This window comes from Puntigrus tetrazona, chromosome 2, assembly GCF_018831695.1.
Source record: "Puntigrus tetrazona isolate hp1 chromosome 2, ASM1883169v1, whole genome shotgun sequence".
Classification (NCBI taxonomy): Eukaryota; Metazoa; Chordata; class Actinopteri; order Cypriniformes; family Cyprinidae; genus Puntigrus; species Puntigrus tetrazona.
Window position 1 is genome coordinate 3,102,128 of NC_056700.1, and position 15,730 is coordinate 3,117,857.

At 37.4% G+C, this 15,730-nt stretch overlaps 2 protein-coding genes across 3 annotated transcripts in view; both read right to left on the minus strand.

The window, feature by feature from the left end:
- arhgap21b (Rho GTPase activating protein 21b) overlaps positions 1 to 2,749 on the minus strand; it is a 40,141-nt gene extending 37,392 nt beyond the window's left edge. The window contains exons 1-2 of the mRNA XM_043222162.1: positions 2,533 to 2,749; positions 1,544 to 1,723 (exon numbers count right to left, since the gene is read on the minus strand). Coding sequence (XP_043078097.1) covers positions 1,544 to 1,618 — 75 coding nt within the window. The 5' untranslated portion in view covers positions 1,619 to 1,723; positions 2,533 to 2,749. The remainder of the gene's footprint in view (positions 1 to 1,543; positions 1,724 to 2,532) is intronic.
- A 6,930-nt stretch (positions 2,750 to 9,679) lies between these two features.
- prtfdc1b (phosphoribosyl transferase domain containing 1b) overlaps positions 9,680 to 15,730 on the minus strand; it is a 10,643-nt gene continuing 4,592 nt past the window's right edge. Inside the window, exons 4-9 of one of the 2 annotated variants that reach the window (XM_043261227.1) lie at positions 15,091 to 15,156; positions 13,686 to 13,703; positions 12,540 to 12,622; positions 12,375 to 12,421; positions 11,433 to 11,509; positions 9,680 to 9,865 (exon numbers count right to left, since the gene is read on the minus strand). In XM_043261227.1, the coding sequence (XP_043117162.1) occupies positions 9,818 to 9,865; positions 11,433 to 11,509; positions 12,375 to 12,421; positions 12,540 to 12,622; positions 13,686 to 13,703; positions 15,091 to 15,156 (339 nt within the window). In that variant the 3' untranslated portion in view covers positions 9,680 to 9,817. The remainder of the gene's footprint in view (positions 9,866 to 11,432; positions 11,510 to 12,374; positions 12,422 to 12,539; positions 12,623 to 13,685; positions 13,704 to 15,090; positions 15,157 to 15,730) is intronic. The other variant, XM_043261238.1, reaches the window with a different exon arrangement.

Here is a 15,730-nt window from a genome sequence, read left to right on the forward strand (position 1 = left end):
CAGACTGTTTAGAAAAGCTTCCCCCACAGATAAACGGATGCTCCTCGCCTGCCAGGGAATTTCCTTCAAGAGCATCCAAAGAATTTCATTTCTTCTGCAGCGCGCACTTATGATTACAGATTACGGTCCTTCGCGTTTCTCTTTCAACTACAAAGGAACCCCACGCGGCAAATAAACTCCAGGCTGTGAAAAAGTGTGGAAAAGGACTGGTTTTGTGCCGAAAGGACAACAACGAGAGTTCATCGAGAGTCAAAACACTGACCAAAGCTAAAAACCTTCTGGACCGGACTTCCAAAAGACTTTTGATATGCAAACTCACCGCATCAAAAAACAGGTTTAGCACACTTGGCTATAAACAAAAACCCAGCAATATAACCATCAAACAAAGTGGCTATGCATGGATAATACCACAGAACTTCTTCAATACGAGAGCAGAGGTAACGCATAACTTTCACAGCTGGCATTCGGGAATAAAGAGTAGATCTGGATGAAGAAGCGGCACAGCTTGTGCATTCCACACAGTTAGTGACGACAACAACAAGCAGCACAACTTAATTCAATCTAAGGCCCTTAGCGACGTTACCGCTGAGACTCCTGCAGACCAACTCGTCGTTAAATCCAGGTTCATAATAAGCCGAAAATATATTTACGCTCCTCGCAATAACATAAAACACCTATGTTGCGTTTTGTGCAGTTTTTTTTCCACTGCGAACCAAAATCAAAATGTGTTTTTGTGCAGTTGTCAAATCAAAAAAAGAACGATTTAACTATAGCGACTGCATAGAGATGACTCTAGAATAGTATAATCATCTAAAAAGCATTAGTACTGGCAGTTTGCTTGAATTAAAAACGAATGCGCTGATATTAATGTGATGCGTGCCGACACACTACCGCAATTTAAAAGAGCTTCAACTTCGAAGTCATTAATGGCTGGAGGAGCTCTTAATTTTACTCCCACAATGTGCATCGGATTGATTCCTTTCATTTCAAAACCAACAACATTTTCCAGAACAAGGTCCATAACCAATATTAAAAGGAAGCTGAAGGAAATCATCTCGCACCGTAATTCATCCATGAGGCGCTTCTGAGGAATAACAGGGTGCGTTTCACTGGTGTTGATGACCTTTTAATATTGTTTCTGACTAAAGTCATGTCACGCTCACTACAGATAACGCACACTAGCTGACGGAGACGCACGCGCAGTTGCAATCAAACACAAACTGTCAATTAAATTAAAAAAATATTTCCTCTAACAACTTTTATGTCTAGTTTCATAAAGTTTTTTTTTTCCAAACCACTGCTACTTGCTCAGACGTGAGCGTGAAATATTGCTCGAAACAAATGGTGCACTAAATAAATAATACATGCATAATTTTCGATGAAAAAAAATTTGTCCTGACTGGTTAAAAACATTAATGGACGGTAGATTGTCACAGTCAACTCTCATCGGTCAGAGTCATGAAAGATTATGAAAATGCACGAATCACACAATCCAACGGGGATTTTGCTTCAATACGCATCCGGCGGGATAAACGGTTCTCACCTCACAGTGCAGAGATGCACCAGCATAATTCAGCTCTTCCTCATCGCCCGAATTCCTCCAATGTTTTGCCATCATTTCACTGCTGCAGCCCACATCTAGAGAAATCTCCTCAAATCAGCTCCAGGATCACACTTCAATATCCAACTTGATTTGATTTTCCACAGGTTTGGGTAAAAGACCCTGGAGGACCAAAAAATATTATATTTTAAATAAACGTGCAAAAACATTTATTTAGTAAAAAAAAACTATATTATTTGAAATCGTAATATAGCACTTTAATTTATTAAATGTATATTTTAGACAGCGCCTTTTATTATTTTTTAAGTGAAAAATCACTTTTTAATCTTCAGGGCGAAATTACATTATTTCTTTAATAAGCTCTGCGCACAGTTTCGGACACCTAAAAACTTTCTGACGCGATTTGTTTCTTTATTTGACAGGTGTCTTAAAGTAACCCTGTTAACCCTGGTTAACCAATAGACTTCGGTCAATATAAACGCCCTAAAAATCGCTTATTCCAGCAAAACGCTAGTCTTTCCCGTGCGCCACATGGTTACACGCGTCTCGCGTTTACATCATTCAAATCTCAGGGGTATCGTACTGTGAGGTATCGCGCGCGCGCGAGCTAATTAAACGAGTTTAATCTCGTTAAAATAAAATGATAACCCCGGACAGAGAGTTTAATCGGATTGCAAGCGGAGAGGTTTGATGCGGTGCGGTCAGACTCAACTGGTGTGCGAGCGGCTAACAGCGCTGCAAACTTTCTGCCGTGAATTGATGTCGTGTGCTCAAACGCAACCGACTCTATTTATGCGCACTTTAAAAGTGTCAAACTTCATTTTAACAAGCGAACACATGAAGTCCGTCGCGTGTTGGGCGAAGTTTGAGGGTTTTGAGGGATATACAGAACCTTGAGCTCTGGTTAGCACGAGTAGCTAGCAAAACAAAGTAAAGGCTAACTGGTATTGTAATGGCTAGCCAGTACCTACCTGTTGGGAATAAAGCGCTGATGTAACGCCGTGAACGCCCATCGCGCACCAAAAACTGATTAATTCGTCAGAATTGTCTAAACGGCGGTATAGATCCGAGTCTCGTCCTCAGTCCGGATGTTTTTGGTGGATCGAAACAGTACGAAAGTTTTCCTATTCCCTGGTCCAACTCGACGCACACGCGCGCGCGGCACTCGTTGGATCGGGGCTCGAGCGCACACGGAATCCTTGGAAACGCCACCCTTCTCTAGCCGAGGGAGCCAACGTCCAATCAGATTCCTCCTAACACTTCACGTTTAAATTTCAGCCAATCATTCGCGTTGTTACAAATTATGTTTTCTCAAACAGTGTTACCTCTATCAAATCATTTATTAAAAAAGTATTTTTTAAAGTACATATTTTTTTAAACACATCAAGCGTTTTTATGAACAATACAGTTTTGAAGTGCTGGTGTGAAACACAATAGGGAGTTTTTAGAAATAGGCTATTATTTTAGCAGCACTGAGATAACATTAGTTTTCACAGATCATTTGAATATTTTTTTATTGTATATTTCCTGTTGTTATTGTAATCTCAGCCAGCATTTTAGCAAGCTTGTTGTGTTTTGTCAATTTCTTAATTGTTATTTTTAATATGTAGTATTATTATTGTTATTATTATTATTATTTTCTGATTTATTGACGTTTTATTACATCACGTTGAACCGTATAAACAAATGGGAATGTTGGCAACTAGTTTTGTTTGTTTGTTGCAATGCTTTTAGTGTTAGCAGGTACATTTTGATCTAGTATTGCGTGTTTTCAGAGCCAATTCGTTAAAAAAAAAGAAATCGAGGATTAAACGTATCACTACGCTGTGTCCACAAACAAGAGAATCTTAGTAGAAACCAGGGTTAAAGTCGACAGATACCCATGGTTCTCATATGCTACCGGAACAAATAGAGCAACGGTGTGGCATGGAACGTCTTGTTAGGACGGTTTGTCTTTAAACACAAAAAATGGACAGTGCTGTTTTTTCATCCCTCACCCCGTGACACAGTTTAACCAAACAATAGACTACAAAGAAACTGTTTGTGGTGGTGTCCCACTCGTCCCCGCAAATCCAACCTATGTCAAATATTTATACGGAATTTCATATGCTTTTTCGTAACGGCATGTGCACAGTAATTTTTATGCTTGACCAACGGTGCGTACTTTTAGATCGAACACATCTGTCAACAATTGCATTGACGGTGACACTTTAGGATAATTATATACTTCTGTCTATGAACAAAATCCTTCAAATTCTTTCTCTCTCCCTCTCTCTCTATAATACAACTGTTTGTCTGGATTACTGGAGTCACATGTTGGCCCGGTTCAAAGCAGGGTCGGGCAGTTTTGGCATGCGATTGGCAGAGGCTGTGGAATGTCTGCACACACACACACACACACACACACACACACACACACAAAGCGGACGCAAGAGGAGCGGCTGCTATGCTCACAATCTGACAGAGCTTCACTACACCGCATCCATCATCTAATTGCAATCCCAGTGCACTTAAGTCTCTGTCCGTATTTAGCAGAATATAAGCGATGAGCGCAACATCATACTACAACGCTATTTTAAGAAGCTTTTTTCTGTATATAGATTACTACTTGCAAATATGAAACTATATATATGAGTATTATTATATTTTATATTTATGTATGTATAAACGCACACATATGCATGCATTTATTTAAAACAAATGCTATGGTTACATATTAAATACACTTATATATGATATCATTTATATAAATATAGACGCAAATAAATGTAAATGCTTTCAAAGTATGTGCTGTATGTGTGCGTTTTATACATACACCGTAAACACAAATATATTATGTAATGCAATTAATGCAATTAATCATCTGACAGAGCTAAATATACTGTATATATAAAAGTTTTTAATCCAATTTTTTTTTTTTTTAAAGGATTCTCTTCTGCTCACTATAGGCCTGCATTTATTTGATCCACAAACAGTAGTATTGCGAAACAATTTACTATTTAAAACAGCTGCTTTCTACATTTAGCAGACGTTTTTATCCAAATCAGCTTAGAAATGATGATTATAGAAGCAATCGCTTTCTATCCATCAAAGACTTCCGACAAAAATAACACGTGTTTTTAAGCAGCTGATATAAATATTAGAATGATTTCTGAAGGATTGTGCGACTGGAGTAATGGGGCCAAAAATTCAGAAATAAATCGCTGGAATAAATTACATTTATTTAAAATAGTAAAACATTTCACAACATTTTTAGCTGTATTTTGGATAAATGCGGGCTTGTTGAGCCGAAGAGACTTAAACATCTTATACTGATGTATTTATACTGATCTTATACTTTAAAATCATCTTAAGCTGTTTAAAAACGTGATAGTAGACTAATATCAGATACACTGTAGATGTATAGTATGTGTTGCACGTTTAAACAGAAATAAATGGCACGAATACACGGGTAATTTTGCTTGTATTTTTCTCATTTCTACACTCTCAGAAGAAAAAAGGTACAAAAGCTCTTGCTGTGGTGGTATCTTTTCAAAAGGTAAACTTTTGTACCTTTAATTTAATGATATATACCTTTATATGGACCCTTTAGGAATGAAAGTGTACCTTTTGAAAAGGCACCGTTGCAGTTTAGACCTCGTGAATGTGTGCGTATGAATAGTACGCCAAATAAGAACAAAAACGTGTCGTACAGATACACTCGATATGGTTGTGGGGTAGATGCGTATCATATTTACGCCGAAATTTCAAAAACCGCGTAGCCTCTTGCATGCATGGCATAATCTCCAAAGGCCAAGGAGTTTTTGCAGCGCTGGTCTATATGCATTTATACCTTTTTTGACGCTTTTGCGTAAATCTGCCTCGAACGGATAGATTTATCGGTAAAAAAATGACGGAAAACGTACCGGTTCAGTCCGTTGCACATAAAAGATTTTACATATTCAAAAACACAAAGAGGGAGAAAGAGAGAACTTGAAAAGAGAGCCCTGTGAAAAGTGTTCAGTTTCTAGAGGCGCACACAAATGTTCCTTTCATTCAGGGCCAGTCGAAGGGGCCACCTGTTCCAGGGATTGGGTGGCCTTTGTTTTCCGAGGTCGTCCTGACCAGGGACTTTCACAATACTTCCCAGCCCAGGGAATTCCTCTCTCTCTCTCTCTCTGTAGTCGGATCCGAAATGCAGCCCGTGCCGAGGCAGACGCTCTATCTCTCTCTCTAGAAGAAGAAGAAGAACGTCCGTCAGCTGCAGGTCTTCCAACTTGGAAAACCGCCTGACAGTTTACATGGGGTCCGTTCTAATTCAGTTCGATCAGCGCATAAAAAGCCAGATTGTGCGTTTGGGAAGGTCTTTTTTAGACACGTGTGACTCCCACAGAGATTAGATTACTAATATCATACTCGGATTAACCTTCTTTTGTTATAACGTGGAAGGTCGCAGCTTTTTGAGTTGTATTTCGAGGCTACGCGCAGCGGATCACTTCATGTTCACCTCAGAGACGGCCTGCGCTTGGGAGCAGTGAACAAACCCAACAAAAAACGGCGGTTAAACAACCCAACAGAGAGAGGGACGCTTTGTTTTCTCAGCACACTGAAACTCCCTCTTGCTATTTAAATGCGGGAGTCATATGTCAGGTGTATGAATAAGGCTCGACGGCGCCGCCCATCTTCTTTTGTGAACGTCCACTCGCTCCATCAATGCCCCGCTTTTATTTATCTGGCAAATCACGAGAACAAAACTAAAACATCAGGACAATGGGGACAGCGGCTTCATGTCGCGTTCGCGCGCTCCTCGGTTTCGCGAAAGCCACGTAGATGAGGATCCGCGTGAGTGGGACTCGCTTGCCATTGGCCATGCGGTTGCTAAGGTATCGCGAGTGGTTTGTAGTGTGTTGCTATGCAGCCGTCTGGCCGGCCCAGGTCAAAAGAGCCCAAGTCTGAATCATTATCTGGTCCTTGGATACATACGAGGCTCATCTCCTTAGTGGTACGGGATATATTAGCGAATTAATACTTTTTTTTCATCAAGGATGCATTAAACAGAGAACTAGTTCTAGACTAAATGTAAATCTGAGATGATTCAACTGATCTCGAAACACGTCGGTGTCTTTGTTTTGTCTTGAGATGCTCACCGGTATTGTTTTTTTTTGACTTAAATGTCTTATTTGAACTATGGCCCAATCCTAGTTTAGGCTAAGCCCTGTCTGTGAATCCGGGCCCAAAAGCATCAGTAAAGGCTTTTTATATTGTTCTGATAAATTTTAAAGAAATGCTATTCCTTCGAACTTTCTACTAATCAAGGAATCCTAAAAAAAAAAAAAAAAAAAAAAAGAGTAATGGCTGCCAAAATAAACGACCGAATATAGAAACGATTTTAAAATAGAGGTTTTCATGTTATTTAAAAATGAAATAATACGTAACAATATTACGACTTGTTAACGTATCTGATAAAATGCAGCATTGGTGAGCATGAAAGCTTTATTTAAAAAATAATTTAAAAAATGTAGTATATATAACGTTATAAAATGCATAAGATTAAACGAGGAATAATATTTTGAAGTACCAAAATAGTATTTCTTGCAAAATGCTCCAATAAATTAATCTGCACAGTGTATAAACTTATATCTAGCCAGTCAAGCCACTCTTTTTATTGAAACTGAATTTATATACATTTATAGATTATAATTATATAAGCATAATATTTTAGTAAACTTTTAGTATATATATCAGTGCTAGTCTGATAGTGCTATATCAGACTATATATATATCAGACTAAAATACTTTATAAAGTTATTATTGCCTATATTGTCACTGTGTGTAATTTGAGCTTTAAAAGATCTTTTAGCATGGGGGATTAAATTTTAAAATAAATGTTGCTGATGTTACTAACGCAATGCTTTTGGATCCGCCATTTTTTTTTCAGTGTCCTTGAACACACGCAAACAGCTTTTGCTGGTTTAAATAATCACGGTAGGAGTTAAACAAGGGTGATTAAGGCATATTTACGGTTTCCATGTTGAGTTTTGGCCCGTTGCTTTGCATAACTGTCAGACACGCAAGGAGGCAACGCGAGTTACTTTTGTCATTTCCTGAAGAAGCCGGTCTAGACAGAGGATCCTCCGACCCCCAGCAGAGTCGGCCAAACACACAACACACCGTCTATCTTTAATTAGAGGCCAGAACCGACACGTTACAGAAACGCACCACTTCTGTAACAGGAAACTCACAGCCTTAAACATGACTTGAGAACAAAATATGCCGTGACTCATATCCTTGAAACTAATTTCACAGATGGCGGTAGTGTGCTTTAATTTGGGTGGAGACTGGACACAAAGTAGGTGTTAACCTTTAATTCTTATTATAGCTGTAGTTCCTCGCAGTCGCAGAACGGATGATAGCTCTGCCTGATAGCGTAGCAGCTCTGTACAGTAAAGGATGTGAATGTATGAAACTCTGGGCCAAAAGATATCCGCATAATTACGCTTCCTGCGCTTCGGCACGGTGTTCATGACCCGAATATGACTACGATTTTCTCCCGAAATGCTGCGTATGTAGGCAGTTCATTCCATTTAGTCTAATTTGAATCCACTTTTGGCTTACTCTATAGTTTTTGGATCATGTAGGCACTGGTTTACGCTCTCGGGGGAAAGCCGTTATGACGAGAAGCTCCTCCAGCAGTCAGAACGAGTTAAATTAAGAGCAAAAGAGTCTACTTTGAGGTTGAAATAAATAGAATGATTTAAAATTAGTGGCATAAAGTGACCAGTCAATTATACGCTTTAAGATAAAAACATGTCATGAAGAACATTTCACAGCTTGCCAAACAAACGGCCCATATCTTCATTCGTAATTATTTACCTCTTACTAGTAATTAAAAAATACATAACGACTTCAATGAATTTCATGCATTTGGATTGCTTTGTTTTTGACAAGTCAAAGGACGCCTTCACCCCATGAAGCCTGCTGCCATCTGTTAAACACGCCGGAGATCCCTAACGACGCGGACGGCAGTCCTGTGGGAGTCATTAGGTCTAATGATGGCCAAAAAATAGGACTATTGTCGAAAAAATGTTCTTTAACTACTTTTCTGACTGGAGCTATATCCACCAAACCCTGCAGTTGCTATTTTAGCAAACAAATGTACATTTTTCCTGTTAATCCATATTGCATCTGGACCAACTTTTTATTAATGAGTGAACGTGTTAAAAAGTCAAAGGTTTGAAAATGTTATTACAGCATTTGAAAATTAAAAACCTATATACAAACCTCTGGAAATCTCTTTCTCTCTCTCTCTCAACAACAGAACAAACATTTTTAAAAAAACATCAAAACAACATTTATATTGCTCTGAAAAGTTTATAAAATGGTTCAATTTTCATGCAATGCTTTTAAAAAGCGAAAAGAGTTTGCCAAAGAGTGCAGAGACAGATACGAACCCGATATTACGGTCAACCTGAAACTGGACGATGTGTCTGACAGAAACACGCCACAATAAACCTGCACCGAACACAAGCAGGAGAGGCCGGAGAAAACAATGAGCAACAGACGCTCTTACATAACACACACCCAGGCAAACTCTGTTCCACTGTGTGTGTGTGTGTGTGTGTGTGTGTGTGTGTGTGTGTGTGTGTGGCATGCAAGTCGTCTTCTGAAGCAACAATACCACAGAAAGTGATCCATAACCACACAAGCAGGCTTTCATCTCTTTTGTTCAAACCAGAAAAACAAAGAACGACAATAGTGATGAATACGAATGCATACAATTTTAATGTTGTTACATGGAAATATTATAAAAAATAAAATTCACATAAACTTCTACAAAAGTTGACCAACAGTTCCTTTAGAGATCATAGCTTCTGCTGGTGAATAATCAGTGTATTAAACAGTAAACAGCTTTCCATTACTGAATGGAACTCAATGAGACACACGGTCTTAAAGGCACAGTCCACTCAAAAATCTTAACGCTGTTATCATTCATTGTGGTTCCAAACCTATAAAACATCTGGTCAACTATGCCTTCAATGTCTAAATAGTATACTAACATATATATTACAGTAAAAGTAGTACGTTAGTATGCTATTTCTGCTTGCTTCTGAATGCATACTTAAGTTGTAAGGCAGTACTTGATTTCTAACCAGTGAGCTTGGTCCATATCGAACGCGAGGAGGAGAACAGGAGATCTTCTTTTGAGAACACATCCACGGACATCTTCCATCCTCCAGTCAGCCTTCAGAAGCTCATATACGAGTGAGATCGTCTTCTTCAGATCTTGTATTTCTGTTTCCCTCTGTCACTGATCACACAGATGTGCTGTGAGAGACGGAAAGATCCTAGTGAGCTCTCAAAACACATCACACGCGCAGACATGTACAGAGATGGCCAGATGAAAACAGAAATGAAACAGAAATTCATTAACGAAGATGTCAGCAGATTGCAAGCAGCCTTGGTTATCAGGGGAAGCTGATCTCTGAAAGACCTCTCTATAAAAGACACCAATTCCATCAGTTCATTCCTCGCATGAAGATGCTCCCGTCGATTTCAGTAGAGTTTGGTATTAGCATGTTGCTAAGCTAACAATGGAACTCATTGACTAAGCATAAAAGCAATTCTACAGTTTTAATTAAACTGAACTTTATCAGTATATTTGGGTATTTTGGGTATTGGTATGAGATTTCCAGATTTTTGTTAAATGAACCCCTTTAACCTAAATTATTTACTTGAACGAGAAATATTTCTGTTAATAGTCAAATCACATGCACATAAACTAATATAATAATTGTATGCATGCATGTATGTATATATATATATATATATATATATATATATATATATATATATATATATATATATATATATATATATATATATATATATGTAGTTCTTTGTTAAGCATTACAGTTTAATTATCTTTATTTTCAATTTAATTTAAAACTTCTTTTGATTGAATTTAACTACATTCATATTTTTTTTTCTGAATATAAATACCTTTTTTAATGATAAATCTGGTATTTAAATATATGTGGGGCACATTTGTTATATATATATGCCACATTTTACTGCATGCCAGGTAAGTATTTTACTGTATGTATTGTTTTTAAGAAAGTAATACTTAAGGACGCATTCAAATTTATCCCAAAAAATCAGTTTTAAGTTATTCTTATGAACCTTCCATTTACTAAAGAATCCTGAAAAAACAGATCATTTTACAAGAAAATATCATGCACAGCTGTTTAAAGCTTCATATGACACAGAACACTCAAGTAATAATGCAAAAAATAAGTAACATTTTAAAATACATACTACTCTTTCACAGTATTACTGACGTGCATCATGTTGTGATGCCTATGTAGGCAGCTCCCTAGATTTCAAAGCGGCGCTACTGTCTATGATGTATATGCATGTGAGGGATAGATACTAGATTGTTGGATAATTGAGTTGAACAGCCCAGGGCATTCTCTGAAGTGGGTGTCATTTTTCACAGCAGCTCACTTACCCCTAGCAACCGGGCCTCCAAATGGAGACAAATGGACAACTGCGAGGCTGCAGAGAGACGTTTCTTCCCTAATTCTCGCAGTGCTAATGCTGTCTGTCATTTCACGCTTTGGGTAGACATTACAGGCTCGGCTCGGGCAATACGTCACCGCAGTTCTAGCAAACAAACTCGAGGAAGGCCTGCGCGTGTTTCTCGAGCCGCTGATCTCACAGCAGCTGTCGCGTCCAGACCGCGGGCGAGGCGTTCGTCTGGGGGTATTCTCGCATTGAGCTTGGTAAAGCTCTTTGACGGGAGTGACAAACAACATTTGCGTGCACTTTTTACAGACCGAACGAACCCATCGAGACGTCAATTTCAGTCAGCGTAAGAGTTAAGATCTCTTACGTTAAGATCTCTGAAGTGTTCGTTGTAATCCAGGGCATAGCCGACCACGAAACGATTGGCGATCTCAAATCCAACATCTGGAATAGGTGAACGAAATGGACATGTTAATCTGTGTTTGGGATGTCTTGATGTTTTAGACTAATGTTTCGAAATCTTGTAAAGCCTGGCATATGTCACAAAATCAGTCACAAAAATCAAAATGTGTTTGAAAGACAACGTTCAAAAGGTTTGCACGTGTTATATTATATATCATAGAATGCATCAAATATATTACATTTATGGCTCATATAGTAGCATATATATTGATTCAAAAATACGAGATTTGGGGTAGTTGATAATATTTACTTGAACAAAAAGTTCTGAGTTTCTGATTTGAAATGTAAATCAATGAGGCAGTACGGCAAAATACATATATTAAATGTATTTTAATATCAGTTGTCACTCTACCTAATAAAATATCTTAAAAGTATGAGAGCAACAAAATTATGATCGCGAGATCATAAATAAATCCGTATGGATCATATCTAATTCTTACATCTTAACATGATTTTCTGAAAACAGATATATGGATGTTCAAGTAAATGTCAGCTGCTTCAGTCGAGTAAGTTTTTGTCTTGAAATATACCAACAATGTGTGACCAGTCATAAGGGTAATTTATGAGATTCATGCATCGTCTGAAAGCTGAATAAAAGCGCTTTCCGTTGCTATACAAGATTTGACCAATATACAACTATTTAAATATCTGCAGCACTCGATGCATAAACATATTTAAAAAACTTAAACGCCTCTATAAACTATCAGTCAGCAGCAGAAGGTTGAATACTATTAACTTGTGCATCAAATATGATACGGTACGCTTTAAAGGGTTATACTTTATATTAGTACAATATTATTCACACACGTTTGCATTAGTTTAGATGGTGTATGTAGTCATTGCTTACAGTCTGGCAGATATCCCGTCCCGCTGGGCACGCGTTTTACCAGCAAGCTGCGACACACATAAACCAACACTTAACATGTGCAAGCTTTCCTCTGAAAGTATTTCCACGCACTTCTGCACTGACTTGACTCCACAAACGCAGAGCTCAGGCGGTCCACGCTCTCACCCGGCTACTTTGATCATCTTGGGCCTGAAGGCTTCCACGTGATCCAGAAGAGTCTTCATGGTCTTTCCAGTGTCCACGATGGCCTGAGGAGGGAAAGACACCATAAGAGGTAAACCATCATAAACAATAAAATCCGGTACTTCATAGTTATCTAGTATAATGTGTCTTATCAAATACTACTATACTGTACTCCTTTAGATCATCTATAAAAGCCGTAAAATATTATATATTATATTATAGTTCAAAAGTTCGGGCTTAGTAAGAAATAAAAATGTTTTTTTAACCATGTTCAATTCTTATCATCACTGAAAACAATTGGTAAACTTAGGTGGAAGTTCAACAGCATTTATTTGAAATAAAAATCATTTGTCTTCACTGTCACTTTGGACCAATTTAATACATCCTTATTATGTATTATTTTTTTGGTCACACTTTATTTTAAGGTCCAGTTTTCACTTAACAAGCAACTACAATTTTGGCCTGAATACAATTCTAATTGGCTGCTTATTAACAGTTAGTAAGGTAGTTTAGGTATTGGATAAGATCAGGGATGTAGAATACGGTCATGCAGAAAACATGCTTTATAAGTACTGATAAACAGTCAATATGTTAATAACAGGTATAGTAATGAGCAACTAGTTAGTAAGAATTGGTCCCCATACTAAAGTTTTACCATTTAAAAAAAAAAAAAAAAAAAAAAAAAAAAAAAAAGAAAAAATTAATAACGCACACTTTTGAGCAGCATTATATTATAAAATGTTTACACGTGTAAATATAATTGACTAAAAGTAGGCCCCTATTTTTACAGAAATGTTAATGCTGCGCTTTTGCATTTTTTTTAGCTGTGGCACAAAGAAAATCAAATGTATTAAAAATGTAGGGCATCATTAAAAGCAGCATGTTAGCAAAAAATAGCAATTAAGACTAAAACGATCGTCTAAAACAAAGTCATATGGAACGAACGTTGCTTTTTTTGCTTCGATAAACAGAGGCACAAAAAATAATACGTGATTGACTGACCTCTGAAATGTTCAAGCATATGCAAGTAAGTGGAGGAATGTGACGTAAAGCATCTTTGTTTATTTGAAAGGATATTAAAGCGACTGAGCGAGTGAGTTTATCCAGACAGACAGACAGCAGACGTACCTCCACAATCAGGACGTTCTTCGGGACATGAGAAGAGACACGCAGAAGATGAGAGGCATGAGGCTCAGAATATATCAGCATCACCATAATCACAATATACTAACTTGCATAGACAAACAACATAGTACAGTACTCGGACTAGGTCAGGAATAATTGTGGGAAAATACAAAAAAACAAGTCAGGATGCACCACCCTAATGAGAATTGCGGGATTGTGCTTAAAAACAGGACACATTTTACCCCAGAATAAATTATATTAAAAATATTTCATATATTTACCTATGGGCTAGATTAGAAGCAATGTTTTAACAACATGCAACTTGGTTTTTAATTTGTAAAAACATTCTAGAATCTTTATTATTGACTGTATACCGTCATACAAGCTGGACTCTTTCCCGGGATGCTAGGAATTTATATTTAGAGGGGAATAAATAAAAGAGAGAAAAGATGCTTTGAAGAAGCGTGTCTGTATCACTGACTCGCGCACTGTATCACAATCCTGAGCTCTGCTGGGAAATCCAATTACCTGAGTGAGTGACTGAGCAGATCAATCCTCTTACTGAAGAATTAGACATCAAACCTCTGACAAACTCTAACCTCTCAGTCGTGTCTATCACACATATTCAGAAAAAATAAATGCATGCAGAGATGGATCTAAAATCCAGTATGATTACCCCCCTTTTTTTTATTTTATTTTTTTATTTAATTTCCTTTTCTTTATTAGAAATTACCCCCTTTCTTTTTGTTTTCTTTTTTCCTTTTTCTTTTTTTCCCCTCTATTTTCTGTATAATATTTGTATGTGTATTCCTTTTTGTGTGTGTGTGTGTGTGTGTGTGTGTGTTGTTGTTGTTGTGGTTGTTCAAAAAAAAAAAAAGTTAGTTATGTGTGTATGTATACATATATTACAGTAATAAAAAAATTAAAAAAAATCCAGTATGATTGTAGTTAATAATGAAACAATTTAGAATAAATTCAGATAATTACATTGACAAAATAGTAGTGTTTTTTTATTAAAAGTGAAAGGATATTTGTACAATGTATAGGAAATATATAGGCTACATATATTATTATTATTGTCTTTTAAATGTTTTACTTGCTTTGTCGTTAATGCTGTATTATAGCGTTTCAGTCAAACAAAAAAGAGCAAATGGACATGTTTACAGAAGTTATATATGTTATCGTAAGAACGTGTGCGTGTGTGTCTTTGTGTTAGGTGTGTGTCTTTCGCGTGTCTCGCTTGTGAACCTTTGACCTTTAAAACAGTTGAGTCGGCTTTGAGCGTTTCCCTTTCAACGCGAGAGAGGAAAAAGCTTTTAACTAAAAATTTCCCTAGTTAATTTAAATAAACGTCCAAAGGTGAAGCGTTTGAAACGGATTTCCGGGTTTCAGGAGAAGACTTCTTTACCTTCCCGCTCAGCACAGACAGGTTCTCCGCTCCTTCGATGTGAAGAACTTGAGTGGACTGATCGTTCTGGTTCAAAATCAAGACGGAAAACAGAGGTCACGTTACATTTACTTGGCTAAAGGGACAAAAAATACAACATTTATTACATATTTACTTGGACCAGTGCATCTGGAATGATTTGCTATACGAGTCAAGAAATCAGATTAGTTAGTATCATAACTGTATTATGAAATAAAGTAGATGCTTTCCAGACGAAGTTATTTAGTAAATGACAAACAGTCTTTAGTAGTAAAATGTCCAAAAAAAGCTGATAATGGAAATCATCTGACGTCTGAATCTCAAATGCTGCTGAGATACGGAGAATGACAAATAAAAAGTCATGCCGCCCTCTGTTGACTAAACACACACAATACAGCCAACACTCAACAACAGTCACATTTATTACTGACCAAAGTACCTCAGGTATTTAAAACGTCAGGACTGGTAACGCTTTACTTTGAAGGAGCGATGTATTTTCCTCGTTCACTTCCGCTGGGACGTTCCCATGACAACGGAGGCGGCACGGTTTGCGTCAGCAGATGTCGCGGTTTTAATAAATGTCTTTATTGTTTTTAGCATAACTGCTGCAAATAAACATATG